The sequence below is a fragment of the Mustela nivalis genome (assembly GCF_964662115.1).
Source record: "Mustela nivalis genome assembly, chromosome: 4".
Lineage (NCBI taxonomy): Eukaryota > Metazoa > Chordata > Mammalia > Carnivora > Mustelidae > Mustela > Mustela nivalis.
This window is the reverse complement of record NC_139023.1, coordinates 54,084,683-54,103,597: the sequence shown is the minus strand read 5'-3', so window position 1 is coordinate 54,103,597 and position 18,915 is coordinate 54,084,683. Positions and strand designations below refer to the sequence as shown.

At 32.8% G+C, this 18,915-nt stretch overlaps 1 protein-coding gene across 12 annotated transcripts in view; it reads right to left on the bottom strand.

Moving 5' to 3' along the window:
* The window catches only part of LCORL (ligand dependent nuclear receptor corepressor like), a 161,649-nt gene that overhangs the window by 24,856 nt on the left and 117,878 nt on the right, over nt 1–18,915 (bottom strand). For 3 of the 12 annotated variants that reach the window (XM_082728424.1, XM_082728423.1, XM_082728425.1), the window contains one exon: nt 13,850–13,943. The exons of 2 other annotated variants lie outside the window; for them this stretch is intronic. In XM_082728424.1, coding sequence (XP_082584550.1) covers nt 13,850–13,943 — 94 coding nt within the window. Of the gene's footprint in view, nt 1–1,028; nt 5,849–8,338; nt 12,520–13,849; nt 13,944–18,915 lie in introns of those variants that run through there. 7 more of the 12 variants (XM_082728416.1, XM_082728420.1, XM_082728422.1 and 4 more) reach the window with 6 other exon arrangements.

Sequence of the window (18,915 nt, the reverse complement as noted above, 5' to 3'; positions counted from 1 at the left end):
CAATGCAACCATACAATAAATGTCCTTAAATTTACAAATGTAACCTGGCACTCTCCCATCTGGGAAGTAATGAAATAAGCACTACCATATTTCTACAAATCCTGGACTGTCTAGCACCTATCAATAAGTGAGAAGGAACTGGCTACAGTGGCAACTACACTGTTCATATACTATTTTGCTAGGGTCTGAGGGTAACAGTCTCCCTAAGGCACCAATGTCAGGCCCGCATAACTGAGTAAAGCTCATAATTACTAAAGTAATTTCAGTTTACATTCTAAATTTAGCATTACCTTAACATTACTTGTATATAACTTTCTCCCTTGCTATCTCTGGAAAGAAACCCTCATTTTTATATATGTGGAATCTAGTCCAATGACTCATCTGAAAAAAACCTATTCAACAAGTTTCCTTATTTACTGAAGAAAATACCTTGTTCCCTGACACTATTTAAATAAGCAGAGTCTTAAAATGGTTCCCAAAGCAGTACCAGAGGGCATAACAATTTGATGGTGAATGTGAGACTTGTATACTAGAATTACTATATATGTTACAGACCTCATCAACTTAGCAATGAGACAGTCTTTACGTCTTTCCACGTGGTCTCAAAGCTATTAATTTAACAAGACAATGAATACATATTATCCTGTAGTGTAGCAGTTAATTTTTAGATAGCTCCTTGGGTATATTTATCATTCACACTGTTTTCTATATTTTATATGAGGTCAAATACAAAAACAGATAATATAACTTATACATTAATGATATATGTTTAGGAGCTTTCTATGTCTCTACTAAATATATTTTAATTTGCTTCAAATCCTGGACACATTAAGATGTAGGGAAGTGCATGGGTATATTTAGTAGGACCTAATATCATGAGTTTCATACTAGGTGCCAAGAAATTAGGTTGTCCAAATATTTTGGAAATAAATTGAAAATAAATCAGCTGTTCTTTTTCTACCCATTGTCTCATACTTTACTCAAGGCACCTAAAATGAAACTTTAAAATTAAGTAGAGAAAAACTTACCTAGTTGGGATTTTGAATAATAGTTTGCCATTTGTCCACTGTTGCAGGACTGTCGTTTATGCCTTTTTGTTGACATTTCTGTGGTCTTCCATGGTGGTCTTTTTCTTTTGTTCAATTTGCTAAGAACATCAGAACTATCAGGATTCTTGTCATAGTTAACACATCTATTTAATTTACTATTGTCAAGTTGGCTGGGAAATTTATCGATTGAAGGACTATTTGTTTTAGCATTTTCCATTTCTTTAGACTGCTTTATAAAAGAATTTTGCCTAGCAGAATGGGATCTTAAGGTAAAGCGCTTTGATTCTTCTCTGTGAGTCTGAGGATTACTTCCACTGTCAATAGATTCAGGAGAGTAAATGATTGTATTTAGCTTAAAAGTATTTTTGTGTTCAAGATAGTTGATCTTCCTCAAAAATATTCTACAATCTTTTAAGGTTTTTGACTTCCAATTATTTGGACACACATTTCCTAGTCTTGGTCCCTTTTCAAAATCTTTTTGGCTGCAATTTGTTCCATTCTCTTTTGCTTCTGACTTAAAATTATTCTCTAAACTAGCATGTGTTTTCAAGTCAGACATTGCCACCTTCTGTTGCAAAGAGTCATCCCTGATCTCAGGTGGCAAAATGAACTGACTAGCTATTGTGTTTTTTCCTCGGAGTGGGATATCAGCTTTTGTTCCCCTCTCAGTCTTACTTAAAAATTGGTTCTGGCAGAAAAATCTTAAGTTTTTCCTTTTAGAGATCCAATCAATTGTTCCATGGTTGTGCAGCTTTCCCTCTCTTTTCCACCTTTCATGTTGCAACCTCTTAAATTCAGTTCTTTTTAATCTAGCTAACGTTAAATTATTTTTCACATTTAACAGTGGAGAGCTAACCATTTTATGCAGTATATGCAACTTCCCTGCTGATTTTGAAGGAGAAGATAGTGCAAATTTTTTAAAGTGCTTTCTGAAGGGGCTGGTATTAAAATTAGAATATTTGGTCCCTAACTTAATTCCTCTAGTATTTATTACTTCCAAAGGGTTTCGAGCATTTGCTTTTCTAACTAGTGAAAGAGACTGTGTTTCTGTTGTTTGCATAAACCAGATACAGAGTTCATTCAAATCATACTTTTTACGAAAAAGCATTTTTACAGGTGAAACTTCAAGTTCTAAAAGACAGGTTTCCAAAGGGTTTGCTATTTTGAAATTATCATTTTCAATGTGTTCTCTCTTTTTATGAGCACAATTTCCAGCTTCATCTCCACTCACTTGCACCCAAGCATTTGTTATTTGCTCAAATCTATTGTTTAATTCCTCTATTAAGGAATCGTTTGATGTAGAAGCAGCCCACCACCTGAGCAAAGGATTTGATGAAATTATTGGGTCCAAGGATACTTCAGAAATGGGTATTACTTTGTTATCTTCCAAACACATTTTTTCATTCCTTGAATTTCTGGTTGCTGGGGTACCTTTCGAAGCTATTTTTATCCTTGACTGCTTAGGTTTTTCCTTCTGACTTTTACCCTTCTGCAAATGGAGTTTATACGATTTACGGAACAGAGCATTTCTATAAATAAGTGAGCTAGAAGATGCTAATGGATGTAAGAAATGGAGAGATGGTTTTCTATCTGTAATAGAATGTCTCAAAGGTATAGTAGCAACCATACTTTTTGATCCATTCTTAAATGTGTCAGCTTTGGTGTGCCCTGTATCCATCTTATTGCATTGGTGATCATACTTTTCTTCAGCCAGATTTCTTTCTAATATATTTTCTTGTTCTAAAGGAGGTAAGCAGCTGCTAATACTTACTTCTCTCTCCTGAGGTGAAACTCTATTAATAGTCACAGATATGCCAGAGATTTTCACTTTTGCAGGTCTACCAGGCTTCCTAATTATAGCAAAAGGCTTCTGAGTTGGTCGAATAATGTTCTTGGAAGGTTGAGGTATCACAGACTTGTTCTTGATAGGCCTAACATATTCAAAGCCAGACCCCAAGACCTCACTTTCAGTAGTTAAACTTGAAACAGCCCTTCTTTCACCTGCATCAATTTTGTATTCTTTAATATTTCGGAGACTGTTACTTTCAGTTGGAATATCAGCAACATTATTGCTGAAAGATAACACATTGCTTATGTCTACCGTTCCTTCAGAAACATGCCTTCTAGTTCTTCTTGACCTTCCATAAATAACAGTTACGGTAATACTCTTTTTATAAATACCTTTTCCTACTTCTGATAGGAGAGACTCTGGACTTTTCTTTCCAGCACTAGAACACTCATTTTGGCAAATGGTGATGTCTGTTTGATTAGTTTTAGGTTTTCGTGGTCTTCCAATTGGCCGCTTAATTTGTTTCACAACCTGGGGACCTATTTTTTTAGGTCTACCTGGTTTCCGTTTAAAAGATGAATCAATACCATTGCTTAGATTTTCCTTAGGTTCATCTTGTGGCTTATCACTATTCATACCATCTACGAACATTGCAGGGGATTCTGTAGTTTCTTTTGCACAATTAAATTTGTTTAGTTCTCCCTGTAGAGTGTCACTATCATTAAGATTAGAACTATCCTTTTCAAAGTTAGCATTTGGGACATTCTTATTTGTCATTGTTTTTTTTTCAATTACATGATGAGTTAGATATTTTTCAGAAGAAAGTTCAATATTTGACTTGGAAGTACCAACTGAAGTTAAAGTATATTTGACTCCTTCACTGCTTTTAACCTCAGATAAAAACATGAGTTTGATAGGACTAGAATAGCTTGGAAAAGGAGAGCTTTCAATGGCTTCATATTTTGTTGACACACTTTGAACATTGGAAATCAAGCTACTTGTATCCAAAACAGATGTCTTTTCCAGATTATCAAGTCTTTTGCTATTCAAATCTATTGTAGGAATATGATTGCTTTTGATATTGCTGGCTGCTACCACAGATTTTGACAAACTCTGCTCTTTGCATGCCATTCTGCTTACAGTAAGAGTCACATTTCTACCTGCAGTTTGATCTTTACCATTAACTTCTATCAATTTCTTGGATGCCTTGCATCCTTCAGATAATGAGTGATTATTCAAAGACTTCTGGGCCATATTTATTGTGTCTTCCAAACGCTCCACAACAACTTGTAAATTAGAATTCATTGCAATTTTGTTTAGATCTATATTGTGTGAGCTTTCGAGTTGAATCGTTTTTATAGGATCTTTTTTTTTTGTAGATTCAGCAGCTTTTTTGGCCTTAGGGGATTTTTTGAAAACATAATTATTTGTTACATATATAGAATACCACCCTGGGGGCACAATATTTCGTTTAGTTCTGCTCAAAAGTGGAGAAACATCACTTTTCAAAGGAGCTTGAGTATTCTCCAGGTTGGGGTTCTCCTTGTGATTTTGCAAAAGTTTTTTTCCACCTACAGATTTCTCCTGTGATTTTCTTATGCTCATTTTCTCAGGGAAAGTTGTTTTAAAGCTTTTGGAAAATGCATCAAAAGCCAAGTTAGTTTCTAAACTATGAAGAGGTAGTTTTAATGACTGTAATGCACAATCTGGTGAAAATGATGTTTCTGTATGATTATTATCTTGCCGGTTTTTAGAATTTTGTAAAGACCCTTGGCAATGATAGAATTCTTCTTTGTCCGTGGAAAATATCTCATCATTGCGTGTTAACTTCCTTGAATTTTTTTCTGTGTATTTTTTTCTTACAAAATTTTCATCAAGACTAGCAAGTTCTCTTTTTATTTGTAAAGACTGCCTTCTAAACATGGGGGAATCAGGAGAGCTGTGCATTGAAAATAAGGTTTCTTGACGCTTTCGAAATCTTGTCTGAATAATTTTATTTTCTACCTTTTTATCATGTTGACTCAGCAGTTCCATGAAACTGTAATCACTGGCCTTGGCATTATGCAAGAGTGAGGATATTAAATCCCTCAATTTTAAATCATTATCTGTATTACAATCACTGCTAGATAATTTTATAAGGTTTGTCACATCTGTAGCTTCTATTGATTTTAATTTTTCATTAATACGATCCATTAAATCTTGAAATATTACAGTAGTTTCATCTTTTTCATGATTTGCAGTACAATTATCACTGTCTTCCAGGAGCAAATAATCGGAGTTACTGGATTTTTTAGTTTTATGTACTTTACCTTCGTGATCGCCCTTGTCACTGTTTATTTCTGCTGGTGTGAGAGATGGAGGCTGGTTAATGTTTATTTCAAGTCTGTTATTTTCTAAGGCTGAAAGCTCTGGGACGGCATCTTTCAATTTTTCAAATCCTTCAGTCTGTACAGGCGATAACGGTGGAGGTGACGGACTTCGAGATCTACAAACATCCTTAAGACTGACTGAAACATCACATACTTCCCTTGATGAAAGAGGAGCATGAAAGGTTGATTTTGTAGAGTGAATGTTTGGTAATAGTCCAGAACAGCACCTGTGAGAATTACAACTTTTTGCAATTCCTCTATTCACTACTGTCTTAATGTGTTCAATAGTTACAGTTTGGCAAGATAAACAATGTAAATCTTTAATACAGACTGGCAGAGGCACAAAACCAGGGCTTTGTCTTTCATTTTGTAAATACCCTCTTTCTGCCAGCCTATATTCACAACTACAGAATAGACCATGTAAGTCATCTTCAATTAGGGGCTTTTGAGATTCTGAAGACACAGTATATGATGTATTACAATAGCAAAGAGAAGCAGTATTCTGCTCTTGGACTAGAAATTTCAACATGGCCAAAACTTGTTGCTGGTGATGTATGCACAAAGATTCCAAAACTTTGCTTAATGCTGATTTTCCTTTTTCCATTTTAGTAGCTTCCTCTGATTTTGCATCAACAGTTGAACTAAAAATAAAAATCAAACAAAAAATGAATTACAGCAAAAATACCAGTATTATAAGGAGTTATAATTTTAACAGAGTTTGAACAAAAGAAGTTTTGGTATTGCTGGACTCCTAACTCCTATAGAGCTGCAATAATGACATCTTGATTATTGTTCAGCAAAAATATAATGAAGCACTGGTGATAATTAATTTCCTATGGCAAGTAGAATAGTCAAAGAAAAGCCCTAGTTTTGTGATATAAAACCTGGTTATAGATAATAATAATATAGATTATACTTATATCAAATATAAATATGATTATATTTATAGATTGCTAATGTTTAGTGCTTTGGATGTATTAAGGATATTTAATGGAAAGTGCTTCAGAAAGTTATTTTTGAAAGTAGATATTTTATAAGTTATTTTGATAATTATCAATCCATATTAGTGCAAATAAGAAAAATAAGATATAGGAGAAAATCTTATCTTTAAGATAGATATTTTTTCAAGGAAGTGAAAATAAAAATTATTAATAAAAGAAAGTTTTGTATACTCACAAGGAAAATTAAGGAATTTAGACTTCATATAAATAACAGAGTATCTTTTCTAAGATTAAGCTGCAGGCATTTTAACCTAATAATAAAAAATTTAAGCTATTTAAAAATAAAATCTATTTTTAATTGATTTTAAATACTAAAGTAACTACATGAAGACTAAAGGCATTACTTACCTAATTATTTAATTTCAAATGCTGGAAAATGTCCTACTGAAGACTAACATACAACTAATTTTAACTAACACCCAGGATTACTTAGTAACCAAGGCAGAAGTCTACAAAAAAATTTTTTTAATCCAATACTAGCAGCAAGAAGAGTAAAATATATTAAAAGAATTCTGTTTCAGAAAAGTATCTATTTAAACATATCACCAAACTCTGTACATGAAAATAGCCTCCCATTCATGATTTCTTATATTTGCTATTATTGTTAGTAGTTCCTGGTTTGTAGAAATTTTATTTAGTGTTGGAATTAGGATATACTGATTATGAATTGCTATAGAAGACTGTATTTGTTTAAAGGGTTATTATATTTATGTATATTAAAAAGTAAAAGATTTTTATTTTAAAATAAAAAGTAAAATTAATTTTATTTTGCTCCCTAAAACTGGCTTAATCTGTTTCACACGTAAATATGCAATATTTTATGTACATTTTATAAATATTATGTTATTTGAGTAGCAAAAACATCAAGGCAAATTCTGAACATTAGATCAAAAATTTTCTAGAAAAATGATAACTTTACTAGATTCAACTAATAGTTTACCAAAATTAACATGTGATTTGACAAAAAGCCGTTTTCAGAGTGAGAAAAGATATGAAATTAACAATAAAGTGCTTTAAGTCCACAGACATAACCCCAATACCATTTCCTTTCTGAAAATATATATATATATATTTTTGGTAAATTTTATCATGATTGGGAGTAAGTAATGGAACTGATTCCCAAGATTCACTATAACTCAAAAAATACAGGGAGAAAAAGACATGAGGAAATGTTAACTATCAAATATGAAGATATGTGATATTATACTCTTTTCCAGCAAATTAAAATGATAATTTTTACATAAGCAAAGAAATCCCAAAGAGTTCTGATAGATGCACTTCAACAGTTTTTTTTAAAGTTATGTTATGGCCTATTAAATATATCTGTGATTAAATAAAAAGAGATTTTATTTCTTAGAAAAATTAATTGCACCATATTTTAAAGATTAATTTGCTTTCCTAAGTTTCTAAAATGCTTAAATGTTTTTTCCATTAGCAAAGTCAAATAGAAAGTAGAAATAACTAAAACTAAAACTAACTATTCTGAAAACCACCCCAAGATTTTTACAGTTGTCCTCTGAGATTTCAAGGGAGTCTATACTTTAAAAAAGTTTCTTATTCAGTTAATTACTCCCCCCCCCCATTTTATTACTTTTAATAATGGAACTTCCATTCCAAAATACCACAGTGGTCAATAATTTCCATGTAATGGTATATAAAGAATAGCCCCATAAAGTTACTAATTGGATATTCAGGTATTAGATTATATTTAATACACATATATCAGATATTAGCTAACTAAATTCTCAAATTCTAAAATTTCATAATGTTTATTTGGCTCCAAATTTTTTCTTTTTCATATTTCTTGCATGTTAGAGTCTCAAAGAAAAACAATATGAGCAAATAATAGTTGAATACACAGATGTCTCCAATCTAGAATTTATTCTGAAATGATTATGTAAAGATTCTAAAATTATATCTGTCATAGCTCCCCTGTTTTTAATGTTAAATTTTTTTCTAACTCTTTTCAGTTCGATTTCTAAACCAAAACATCCTGCCTATTTTTTATATGTTACTATCGGTTTTGCTTATTACAAGTTTTGCTGTTGAAATAGTTCTTTGGAGAAGTCAATTTTTCATATTAATATAAATAAAACTCATTCCTACAGTGAATCAAAAAAGTCAGTGTAGTCAGTTTTTTTTCTTTTCTTTTCTTTTCTTTTCTTTTCTTTTACTGAATGAGTAAATCAATCACACACCAACAGTGTTGTAAATTTAAGTGCAAAAGCATTGAAGTGCTTTACTACAAATTACAACCTAGAAACACGTTAACTGAACAATTAAAATTCATACAATCAGATTTAGATATATAACAACACAAAGTAGGAACAGAATTACAGTACATTTACAACACAAGACAGATACATGAATTCATTAGAAAATATTGTAATAAATAATTCATGAATTATAGTGCAATTGATTTATGCATAAATAGAACTAATTGCCTAACAATCAGTTTATATTAACAAAATCTGTCAAAATCAAGGCAGCCACAGAGTTTTACTAAATTACTGCGACAATGGAAATACTGCAATTAAAAAACAAATACAAGTATTTGTACTGTAAACAACTAAAAAAATCAGTCTCACTAAAGTTAGTATACAATTTAATATAAAATTGTCATTAGCTACCAGAAATGGTTTAAACAACTTTACTGAGCAGTAGTTTTCTAAAAACAGAGGCACTGTTTTTTCTTTTCCTTCTTTTTTTTTTTTTTTAAATATAAAATACTTGAGGAACATTCAAATAAGTAGAAAGCATATAAGGGTTGCTTTCACCTTCATTAAAAGTCTGCTGAAACTGGATTTTTCAGAAAACTGTCAATTAATAAGTAGTAACTGGTAACTAAATTTATAAAGTACTTTGAAAGTTTAACATAAAGAACATCTTAATAGAATCACTGGGGATAAGGGGAACCCATAAATTTCCCTGCCTTTCCTAGTTTGTATAATCAAAAGTTAACTCAATAATTAGAAACATTTTGTTTCTTTTAAAAGTTATGGGTTGATCATTACCTATAAACTATCAAAAAATATTTAATTTACTATATCTGACCAAAAATAAATAATACAAATACTAAATGCTGCAAATTAACTATAATATTACCTATAAAACTACTGATCACTGTGAAGTCAATAGCAAAATGATCCCTGATTTTATGAATCCTGTAAAGTTTTTGGTCAGGTCATCTTTTAAATGATATAAAAGTGTTCTGTAAGTATCCCTTTACTATAAACTTCTCAATCAATTTATTAATGTAAATATAGTGTGAGGAATAAAAAAGCTCAATATAAATATTATGTAATGCATTCAGGCCCCCAAATTTTTGCAAGTAAAATTCTGTATAAAGAGGTCAATAAAATTGTGTTGAAACATTTACTTTATTTTTTAAATTTGTTTTTCAATGGGGGAGGAGGGGAAATATATTAAATAATCCAAGTTCTGGCCCTCACAAAATATGGCTTAATTCTTTAAAAAGAAAGATGACCCTGACATCTGCTGTTTTGCAATCTATTATGTATTCTTACTTGGAAAAACAAAAAAGCAAGAGGATTCATACCCTAGTATGCAGGTAACATTAAGCTGAAGAGGGTTCAGTATAGATCTAGGAGGCCAAATAACTACTTGGTTGTATAGCTTCCCACTCTTCAGTTTTTTTTAAATCATATGTAAGCAGTTTTTAAATGTAATAGCTGAAAATCTCTTTAGTATTACATGTATATGTGATTATTAGATACACACAAACACAAGTGTAAAAACACAAGTATTTGACAAGGTGCACTTATTTTTTTTAAATTCAGCTTTAAGTATTCCTTTTGGACTTAGGAAAATTGGCTTAGAAAAATGATCAGAACCTGAATTTTAACAGAGAAAAGGGGCACTCGGAGAATTCTGAATATACGAAGCAAATCCCCATTCTTTATATGGAGGCACATGCTTATAACATTTTACCACTAAAACTGCATACTCCATAAATCCAACATGGATACTCTGAACCACATTTTAAAACTGCTATATAAAAATTATTGGTCTCTTTTATGAGTCTAGTAAAAGTTAAAATGCACTGCCCAGCTTCTAACTACCCAATTAGTAGAGAGTTTACATTACTGAAAGTTCAAAACAGCTTCAGTGTTAAATATCTGTAAATCTATTCAAGACCCTGAACAAACTGCAAATTTGGTTATTAGCAAAATGATAATGTATCGCCCACCAAAATGAAATCTGTAATTCATTTTGATAAACTGAAAATGTTTTGAAATGTCACAGCAGCAAATATATTAAAGTTACACTGAGGTTTTTCAATAGTAGGAGTGTGTCACAATCCTTAAAATTTAAAGTAGTCATAACATCAACTAACCAGCACATTTAAACCAAATATCATTCTCAAGCTTTTTCTGTGCACATTATAAACATGCTCTAAGTTGCATTCCAACTTTCTTTTCTAACCTTACACATTAGCTTATTTTTCAAATGAAAAACAAAATTAAATTATTTTAATAATTAAATTTAAATTACTTTTTGTTCTTAGTATTCCATCTTATATTAAAGGATTCTATAGCTGCTGGGGTTAACTATGTGTCAGTTTTTTTAAAAAGTATATACCTTCTAAACCCCAACTTCCTGTAAATCAACTATTAAATGATAAATATTAAATTTCATTATACATATCATTTAAGGTTTTCTATTCCTGGTGGATGCACTTGAGTGCATTTCATATTTCATAGAATACACTGTAGTGTACTAATACTGTATATATTAATTTTTCTTCATATGGAGATAGTTATTTAAACTTTGATTGGTTGTTTGATGTACTTACAATAGCTGTAAGTGCAGTATTGTAAAAATGTTTACAAACTATTAATATCATATTTCCCTTATAAGATGGTTCAACTGAATGGCTGGAGTGGTCTTTCACCAATAAAAGTGTTTCACTTGACAATTACTTGTTTTCCCACAACGCTTTATGCTATTGACTACTAAAGAAAACCTGAATCTTTTTCACCTATTTATACAAGGATTAAATACAAACTATCAGAATTAAGTAAGCAACTATATAATTCTGTCCACAGTGAAAACCCTGAATAAAACTTTTTTTTTCAAAAGGCATGTAAGTGGTTTTTGAACTGTAAAATTTCATGTCTCCTGTCAGAGTGAGCGTCTGTAATTCCCACATGTGTGTATATAGACACACAAATACACACCTGTGCACATACACACACACACGCAAACACACATACACACACACACATACACACATACAAACATTTTCCTAACAAGTAATCTACACAGGCTTGCTGTTTTTGCAGCTGCCAGTCCCTGAATCTGTCATATTATATAACCCAGTGTCTGGTAATCGGAGTTTCTTCTTCGGAGGAGTCTTCAGTGTTCCAGATCTTTCTTTTACCTTGTATTCTAAAGTGCTGTGAGGTACCCCATAAATTCCTTGTGCTTTGGAAACACTCATTTTTCCGCTCATTACCATTGCAATAGCCTCTTCCATTATTTCATGATCATATTGGCGATAACGGCCACGTTTTTTCCTGGGCTGCTTGCTATCTTTTCGATCCAATCCATCTTCAGTATTTTCAGAGGTTCCATCAACTGTTCCATTTTTAGAATTAAGACACAAAGGAGAGAGGTCCCCATGTAGAAAATAAGAGTCAACACTTGAGTGAGTTACAGGCCCAGAACATTCTATTTTGTTCTGTTTAGGGAGTATATTTTTCAGTTTTTGGAGAGCTGATCCTTCTAGGACTGGAGAGGTTTTGGAAACTTGATACATAACATCCAGCAGACCAGGACCATCAGGTTGTGGTTTTGAAACAGAACTTACTCGAAGCTGAGGAATTTTTAACTGTACAGTAGGGTGTGAAGTTTCATATTGTAGGCTTTCATTTTTTTCTTTAAATTGAGTAACCATTTTCTGTAGAGTTAATTGATGGAGGTAACTGGAAGCTGTTGGGAATTTTAATTCTGAGGTTTCAAGTAGATTGAGTTTACTTTTTTCTGTGCGCTCTGCTTGAGCTCTTGCCCACAAGGCTACTTTTTGCAGCACTGCACAAGTTTCTTTACTGTCTTTATATGAGTAACTATCATTGAAATCTCGAGTTTTGTTTTTAAAAGATGCAGGCTTCCCTGCTGGTAAGGCTTCTAAGTGGAGAAGTAAAGTTTTTTGAGGTATGCCATAAAGTATGCCTGCTTTATTTATGTCCAGTGCTCCAGACTGAATGTCTTTCAAAGCTTTTGAGAGCAAACCATCTGCAAACTCAGCACTTCTTTCCACATAGTCCTCTCTGTTTCTGTGTAGTCTCCTGGATGGATGGAATGAAACGATGGTAAACTGATGCATGAGAGACTCTCACACAGCTATGGAAGGGGAGGGTCCACTCCTTTATTATACTCCTTGCTTAGGTAACATCACTGCTTATGACTCTTTTTAAGTCTGTGAGATGTAGTAGTTACTCCTTATCAAAGCAAACGCTACAGTCCTGGTAGGACAATGTGTCAATCATACGGTGGCCTCAACGGGCAGACCTTCCAAGAACATAAAATCCTAACTCGGTATTTGTAAAAATATTCTCATGATGTTGCTATTCCTCTGACAGATGCTTGCAGAGCAACACTTATAATTTATTTGTACAATTAGCGTTCCATTATAAAAAATACCCAAATCCTAAAGGAGTTTTTGTTAGTAGAAACGTGACGTTACCGCTAAACAAGTAATAAAAGAGTCAACCCCTTTAAAGGAAATTTGTAGCAGCAAGAATATTTCCAAACACAAACATCCCATATTTCCACAAGACTAATTTTTCTCTAGATAAAACTTAAAATTTGAAATAAGTAGGTAAGTTATATTTGGGTAAAATAATTTGATACTATAAATTGTTCTATTTCAAATATATCATTGTAATTTTCAGTTTCTCAAACAGAAGCTAACTATACCTTGTGACTCAACAGCTACTATAGTCTTAGTTGAAACAAGTTACACTCTAATATTTAAACGTAGTAAAAAAGCTTCCTATGCAGTTTGTTAATGGGAAGATGCAAAGTTACTAAATAAAAATCCAAAAATCCAACAGAAGAGCATCTCACTGTTATTAATTTATTTTATTTAATGAGAACTTTCAAAGCATGAAAGGGCTTTCTGTGGTGTTTACTAGACATATATTATTATATATATTATGTAAAGTTTGCCACCACACCTAAAGCACAGTGAAAAAACGTAAACACTATAAGCTAGCTGTTAGAATTAGTAAGTATGGTACTTTTAAAATTTGTTGATTGTTTAAAAAAATTAAATAGTGAAATCACATATTTTCCTTAAAATTGCCTCCTGAATACTGAATTTTAAATTTTCTTTGTATTCGTCCTGCTTCTTAGTTTGCAGCCTATGATTAAGTTGGTAGTTCATTTTAGTAACATGAACTAAAGTTTGGTGATTGTTCTGATAACTTTTCTTTAACAGAAAGAATAAAAAAGAAAGAGAAAGGACAAATGAAAGGTATGAGAGACACACACTTATGAGTGACAAAAATTCTGGAGGAAAGCTAAATATGTCAATCTACTCAAAGTAGCATTAAGAGTTCTCTGAAGAGATAATTTCATATTAATATTAAATTATATTTCCTAGATATTGCTTACCCAGCCATTGAATTTTCAGAAGAAGGATCACATATGGATGACTCTTCAGATTTTATGCTGGTTTTCTTTGTAGAGAGATCTAACACTCCATCCCCTATAATTTTTGCAAGAGAAAAAACTTTATATTTGTGACAGATAGGTAATCCTTACATTTTAACATTTCATATTTTGCTGATCTACTAATTCATAACCTAAAAATTAACACTTGTATTTGACATGTGGCTATTAACAACTCATCTTGTGGGTTTAAGAACAGTACATGACTGGGAAGGCACTACATAGGAAAAAAGAACAGAGAAGGAGCTGGCATAGCCAAATGATATGAAGAAACATATGAAGGCTATGATATAATATCTGTTTAAAATCAACCTTTGGTTACTTTTCCCCTTGTTCTGCTGTGAACAGCCATTAACTGCTTATCCGTGACTTTTTTCTAATCAAGGCTGCCCAGATGATGCTTCAAGAAAGTAGGAATGATGTAAGTTGTACAAAACAGAGACCACAGAAAAAATGACGATGAATAAGAGAACAATAACTAGCATTTACTACGACTAGCAATATGCGGAACATATGCTTTAAGTAAACTGTGACTATATATAATTGAGGTATTTTTTACAACTCAGTGTAAAATTTTACTATTTTAAATAACTGAAATGTATAGCAGTTGAATCATTGCTATGTAATATGTTTATATCTGTGACTGGATGAAGACATAACCTACAATATTAACATTTTAGGAAATAGAGCCTGTTAGAAAACAACTGCCTAAGTATTTATTAAAATGTAGTTGTTTTTATTACAACACTGAATTTACATAAATAAAAACAATGATTCAGACACGTTAATCCGACAAGGATTGAAAAGAGTAAAAATAAACTATGAATTTAAAACAAAACACTAAGCAACAGTGTGACTATTTCTTTACTGACAGCTAAAAAATTGAAAAGTTAAGTTATAAAGAATCACTATAAGAAAACACATGTTTAAAAAATATACTTAAAAATTTAAGTTGGTCTAAAAAAAATTCATCTGGGTTTTATTGTTACCATATAAATTTACCTAACACTTAGGTGCTCTGGCAAGACACAAAGACAGAAAAATAAAATGTCTCACTCATAACCTATGTGTAATTCAATAATTTCATTGAGTGCCTACGGTGTTCAAAGCACTATTTGAGGAATTTAGAAGCAGCAGTAACAAAGGCATAAACAGTACCTATTGTCATGGTGCGAACCATGACCAACCAAATATATTATCAGGGAAAAGCTTCTGTAAGGATCAGTTTATACAAAGGCTGTGTTATGGAGTCATTTTTGAAATGTCTGAGGAATAGCAAAGAGCAAAGTCTCAGCTGGAAGCCAGGCTGAGTGAAATGAGCTCAGAAATGTACAAAGGCAGATCATATTGGGACTTGTTGGCCATGGTAAGAAATCTGAATTTTATTTTGAGAGAGAAAGGAAATAGGCTTCTGAGTGTAGGACCAACAAGGTTTTAATTTGTACTTTTAAAGGATCAATCTGCTGTGGGGAGAATGGACCACAAGGGCTAAAGTGGAGTAGGGAAACCTGTTCGGAAAACACTATGGTATTTCTCAACTCTGAGCTTTCACACTTCCTTAGATTCCTCTGTTAGAAGACTCCTAATCCTTTCCTTCTATCCCCACACTCATCCTAGTTCTCATCAAATCTTACTCATCATTCATTCATTCAGGCCACAACTTGAATTTGGTTGTCATTATTTTAGGTTCCTATACCTGCCACACTTACCTATATTATTTAGCATTTAGCACACTATATTCTAGTTGCTTACATACTTACCGGCGTTAGCCATGCAGACCATAAGCTACGTGAAGACAAAGACCATGTCTATTTTATTCACCCACATACCCCCACCCCACTGCCTAGAATAGTGCCTGGTATTCAGTAAATATCTGCTGAGTAGAACTCTGAAGAAGCAAAAGAGAAGACTGGATAGGTAAACAAAACATATGGTACATAGTACCTTGAAAAACTGTTAAGTGAAGCACCCTGCCCCAGGTTATCTGCCTGGCTCAATCTTTTGTGCTTTGTCTCCAACTCAACTCAACCCTCATTCTTCCTTGTATTTCCTCACAAATGCTACATGGTGTCAGGTCTCTCAAATTCCAGTACTCTGCCAAGAAGGTTCTACCTTTTCAACTTGTCAAACTCCTACTCAGTTTAATTTTTTTTTTCAGTGTTCCAAAATTCATCCATATGCCCCCAAGTAGAACCCAATTACTGTTTCCCTTGAATCAACACTTATAATTTATACTTAATGACACTTATGAGACTGTCTTGCAATTATCTATATATATCCTTCTACACACATAAACACATATATATGTACATATTTATCCCACAAGACTGAATTCCTCAGGTCAGGAATCTTATTCATTTGTATTTCATAAATAGTAGAGTGCTGTAACCTACTAAAAGAAGAAAGAATTGAATACTAGTCTTCTCTTTTACTATCTCATTTCTCTCCTTCAGCAATTACGATTTTATTATTTCAAGGTCTCATAAGATCATCTTCTTCAAAAAATCATTACTACCTAATCCATATTCAGATTTACCTCCGAATGCACCAGTTTTGATTCTGCTCAAGTTTTACATAGTATGCAGCACACAAAACACACTCTCCATAAATGTGTTATTCCTAGTCAATGTTACAAAATGAATGAATGAAATTTTTCCTATTCTAAACTTTTAGACATTTGATATAGTCAATTTAAAGTTAATTATTTCACACCAGAAATAAGAAAAGGAGGTACAGGAACGCCTCTCTCTCCTTTACATTAACTATGCAAATTAAGCTATAGCTCTCCAGCTAGGACAATAAAGGCATTCTTGTCCTTTTTGGGCTATTCCTAGACACATGGCCCTGGTTAGGGATAATCTAAATCTGAAGGATGAACTAGACCTAAGTCCTGTTCCACCTTTAAGAAGCTACCCAAATCAAGCTTATACTCCTGATTCTTCTTCTTGTGAAACTCTAAACAGTGACCAAGGTGAAAGATGCTTTATTTTTTTCCCCATAGCCTTCTCTTGATATGCAGTACATATGTTAAAAGTTTTGCTCTAGAAGTAACACATTATAGTCTGTTATCCAGTGAAAACAAAATATACTCCAACATATTTCTGCCATACAGGAAAACTACATAATCAATGAACATTTATGTACTAAATACAAGATACATAAATGTGTAAGTAAAGAACTTTTAGAGAAATTTTAGTTATCATAGAAAATCTCACTTTTTATTAGTAGTGCTTTGACCTAAAGTATTTTGCTGATATCATTACTTCTTTATACATAATAAAAGCTGTAACTCAAGAGCTAGAAAAATCAGAGCATTATTTCTAGGTTTATCCAAATTAGAAAAGCAAAAAACAGTAAGAGAAGGGGAGAGATAGCTTGGGAAGAAGGATTCAGAGAAAAGAAAAAAAAAATCAGGAATGGGGAGAAAGGGCATTTTCTTGCTCCTGCTGCTGATATAGATCTAGCTGAAGCGGTTACATCTATAAGTATCACTCCTTCACAATGGAGATGGCACATCATAACTAGGTTGTTTTGTGTATATATTTCCAAAGTTCTAATGATTAACTTGATGGATAGAAACTAAACTATATCTTTTTTAAAAAAAGATTTTATTTATTCATCTGAGCACAACTTGGGGGTGAGGGGTGGAGGAATGGCAGAGGGAGAGAGAGCAGCAGGCTCCCAGATGCAGGGAACCTCACATGGAGCTCAAACCCAGGACCCAGGGATCATGACCTGAGCTGAAGGCAAATGCTTAACTTACTGAGCCATGCAGGCAGGCACCCCTTTTTAAGATATTTTATTCATTTTTTTGAGACAGAGAGCGAGAACTAGCTGGGATGAGGGGGAGAGGGAGAAGCAAACTCCCACTAAGTAGGGAGCCCAACATGGGACTTGATCCCAGTACCCTGAGATCATGACATGAGCAGAAGACAGATGCTTAGCCAACTGAGCCATCCAGGCAACCCCCAAAACTAAGCACTTATTATGCTCTAGGGCAATATAAAATAAATAGAAGATAAGGACTGAGATTTATTTGCCATTCAACTATTGGTAGGTACCTAGGTTGTTTTGTTTTACACTTAACGAACAATACTGAAATGAAAATCCTGAATGCTTTCTTGCATTCATGTATAAGAATTTTTATAAGATATACACCTAGAGGTATAAGTGCTGGACTTAATTAACATTTTGGAATTTAGTAGATATCACCAATTTTTTTACCATATCCTTGATGACATTTGGTGTTGTAGAGATTTTTAATTTTTGCTAACTTGGTAAGAAAGCAAGTTATAGGAATAAATTAACAAAAGTGCATTTAGTATGCATCACTGTGAATTTTTAAAGAACACAAAATTATTTTACTTATAAATGCATAAATAGGCATTACCAGATGTTGCTTCTAAGAGTAAACAAAAGGATGTGACAGTTCCTTAAGAGAAAGCATATCAGAAGCAAACATGATCAAATAACACATTTATTAGTTCTGGATGACAGAAGCATGATTATTAAGCAGTATATTTCTCTATATTTGAAAGTTACCTAATAATAAATACAAATTATTCCCATTTGCTGATTATAGACTGGGTCGTAACACTACAATTTACTTATTTTTGATCAACCACTAATGTAAAATGTATAGAATTAGAGGCCAGTTTCTTTCAACAGGGTCAGGTAATTGTAGATATTATACTATCAGATACAACTTTTAAAACGGACTGATTCTTGAAAAACTGAAACCATGACCACGCTGGGCTATTTCTTTCTTTTTTTTTTTTCCTAAGATTTTATTTATTCATTTGACAGAGAGAGACACAGCGAGAGAGGGAACACAAGCAGGGGGAGTGGGAAAGGAAAAAACAGGCTCCCCAACAAACAGGGAGCCCAATGAGGGGCTTGATCCCAGGACCATGGGATCATGACCAGAGCGGAAGGCAGACACTTAACAACCTAGCCACCCAGGTGACCCTGGGAAATTTCTTGATATCAAAACATTATGGGGTTAATTT